The sequence below is a fragment of the Chironomus tepperi genome, unplaced genomic scaffold (genome assembly GCF_022539635.2).
Source record: "Chironomus tepperi strain 1889 unplaced genomic scaffold, CSIRO-AGI_Ctep_v1 contig_328, whole genome shotgun sequence".
NCBI lineage: Eukaryota > Metazoa > Arthropoda > Insecta > Diptera > Chironomidae > Chironomus > Chironomus tepperi.
This window is the reverse complement of record NW_027226450.1, coordinates 38,278-40,367: the sequence shown is the minus strand read 5'-3', so window position 1 is coordinate 40,367 and position 2,090 is coordinate 38,278. Positions and strand designations below refer to the sequence as shown.

Below are 2,090 nucleotides of genomic sequence, written 5' to 3'. Positions count from 1 at the left end.
AATACCGAGCATCATAAGTATTGTTGATATGGTTCTTGATGTGGTATCAAAACTCTAGATTTGTGGGAGATTAATTTAAAATTTTAGGGTTTATTTAAAGTTGCAGGTCTGCAGACTTGAATGAACTTTAAGATACAGTAGAAAACTGCAAGCCTGCACATCAAATATGCAGAAAATGCAAGCCTGTGGACCTTGACTGATCCCTTAAAAGTGGAACACTTACAGCTATAGTTGTCATGGCCAGTTCATCTTCAATTTCCTCCTTAGTAAATTCAAACTTTGGGTCCAGCATTAAATTAATCAACGAATTTTCAGATTTATCATCCTGTGCCTTATTTGACCTGATGACATCATCCATATATTTCTGAATTGACCTCATAATTTTTCCATGTTCTCCTCCCAAATTTAGAAAGTCTAGAAGCTTATGACTAAGTCCAACGACTAGATATGGCATGAAATCCATACTCGACTCCATGTATCTGTAAAATGTATGTGAAATTAGAATTTTATATATTTTTAAATCAATCCAAATAGCACAAATCGGTTGATCTATCAAAAATGCAACCCAAGACCTAAATGACTCTGACACAACATGATCGTTCCAAAAACCGGTTTTAATCCAGCATCATGAAAGAGTTATGCTAGCATTTTACCGTTTTCGGATCGATTAATCAACTTCTGCCATTCGTGTAAGCTTAATTTGAAGCAAATCTTAAGATTTGGTCAGATTCTATCGTGTTCTGATGGTTGTGAGCTTAAGTGCTGTGCATTAATTGCTGCACTTTGATATGAATACAGCAAGTATTGTACAGAGCTTTTAGAAAACTTGTCTGAGAATGCATTTGAATTAGATTTAATCTTTACTGGTATACTGACAATATGCCGACATATGACATATGGCTGCCGAATTTTGGTGGAATTCGGCTTAGAGATTCTTTTCTAACTTATTTCTAATATTCTATTGCACCAGAGCTCGAAGTCGATTTGAACTTTATATGACGTCGAGTCGACTATACTCGACTTTTCCATACAAAATCCGAGTCAACTTCTAGCTCTTAAGAGCTCTTTACTTCAACTTACTTGTAAAAAGCATCAAAAAGTTCACTATGAAAATAATCCGTTTCATAACTCAAATTACTTTTTCCAAATGACTCTAGTGAATAGACTCCAACATAATCCATCAACTCAAACTCCCCACCGTCAACATTCTCATCAATTTTTAATATAATCTTCTTTGATTTCTCATCAAAAGTATTTAAAAGTTGTTGAAGTATTTTGGTTGTAAAAGCTTTGTTGATAATTTTTCTGTGTCTTTTGTGTTCATTTCCATTAAGTGATGGAAGTGCGTGATTCTTTGAAAATATTCTATAAAGTAATGATGGCTTGTTGTACGTTTCTGGTGTATAGAAGATTTTGTTGATGATTCGGGCATCTTTGGTAATGATAAAGCAGTGATTAAACAGCCAAACTTTGGTAAGCGGTGCTTCATCTTTGATGAAATTTAACAATTTTGAGATGTAATCCTTTTTGGATATTTGAGTAAGGAACTTAATAGAATCAATAAATGACAGTCCATCATGTCCTGGGAGGTTTCTTGCTAATTCGTAAAGTCGACGACGATTCCAGAAATATTTGATGCAATAAGTCAATAAAGTAACGACACCGAATAGTAACAGAACTTCAATTCCAATCATTTTTTAGTTGTTCATTGATTAAGATTCAAAATAAAACTAAAATTTATTACAGAACTTTTTGCTATATTTATACAAGGTCGAACATTCATAAAAGAAGAAATACGTCTGAATTTGACAAGCTGATTTAGACTTTAGCCTAAAAAATTTGGATTATTTGGATTTACATTTCTTATGGACACTCATAAAAATTTAACTTTGAAATTTTAATTTAGTGCTTCAATTTATTCAATATTTTTCTAATAGTGTAGAACTAATCAAGTTGATGAAGCTAAGCATTTTGACATGTAATTTGAATTAGTTTCTTAAAAAGTCAATGTTCCGAGTGTTACAACGTAATTGATAAACATTGCTAAGTCGTCGCATTAACGAAAAGCCAGCATGGTACCAATTCTATAT

At 32.6% G+C, this 2,090-nt stretch overlaps 1 protein-coding gene across 1 annotated transcript; it reads right to left on the bottom strand.

The window, feature by feature from the left end:
- Window positions 1–3: 3 nt before the first annotated feature.
- LOC139093141 (probable cytochrome P450 313a3) lies at window positions 4–1,712 on the bottom strand (the record flags this gene model as incomplete). The annotated part of the gene is made up of 3 exons (XM_070643744.1): window positions 1,081–1,712; window positions 224–479; window positions 4–54 (listed from the first exon to the last, which is right to left on the bottom strand). Coding segments are annotated over exons 1-3 (921 nt in total), but the record flags the coding sequence as incomplete, so codon positions are not given.
- Between the last annotated feature and the right edge of the window lie 378 nt (window positions 1,713–2,090).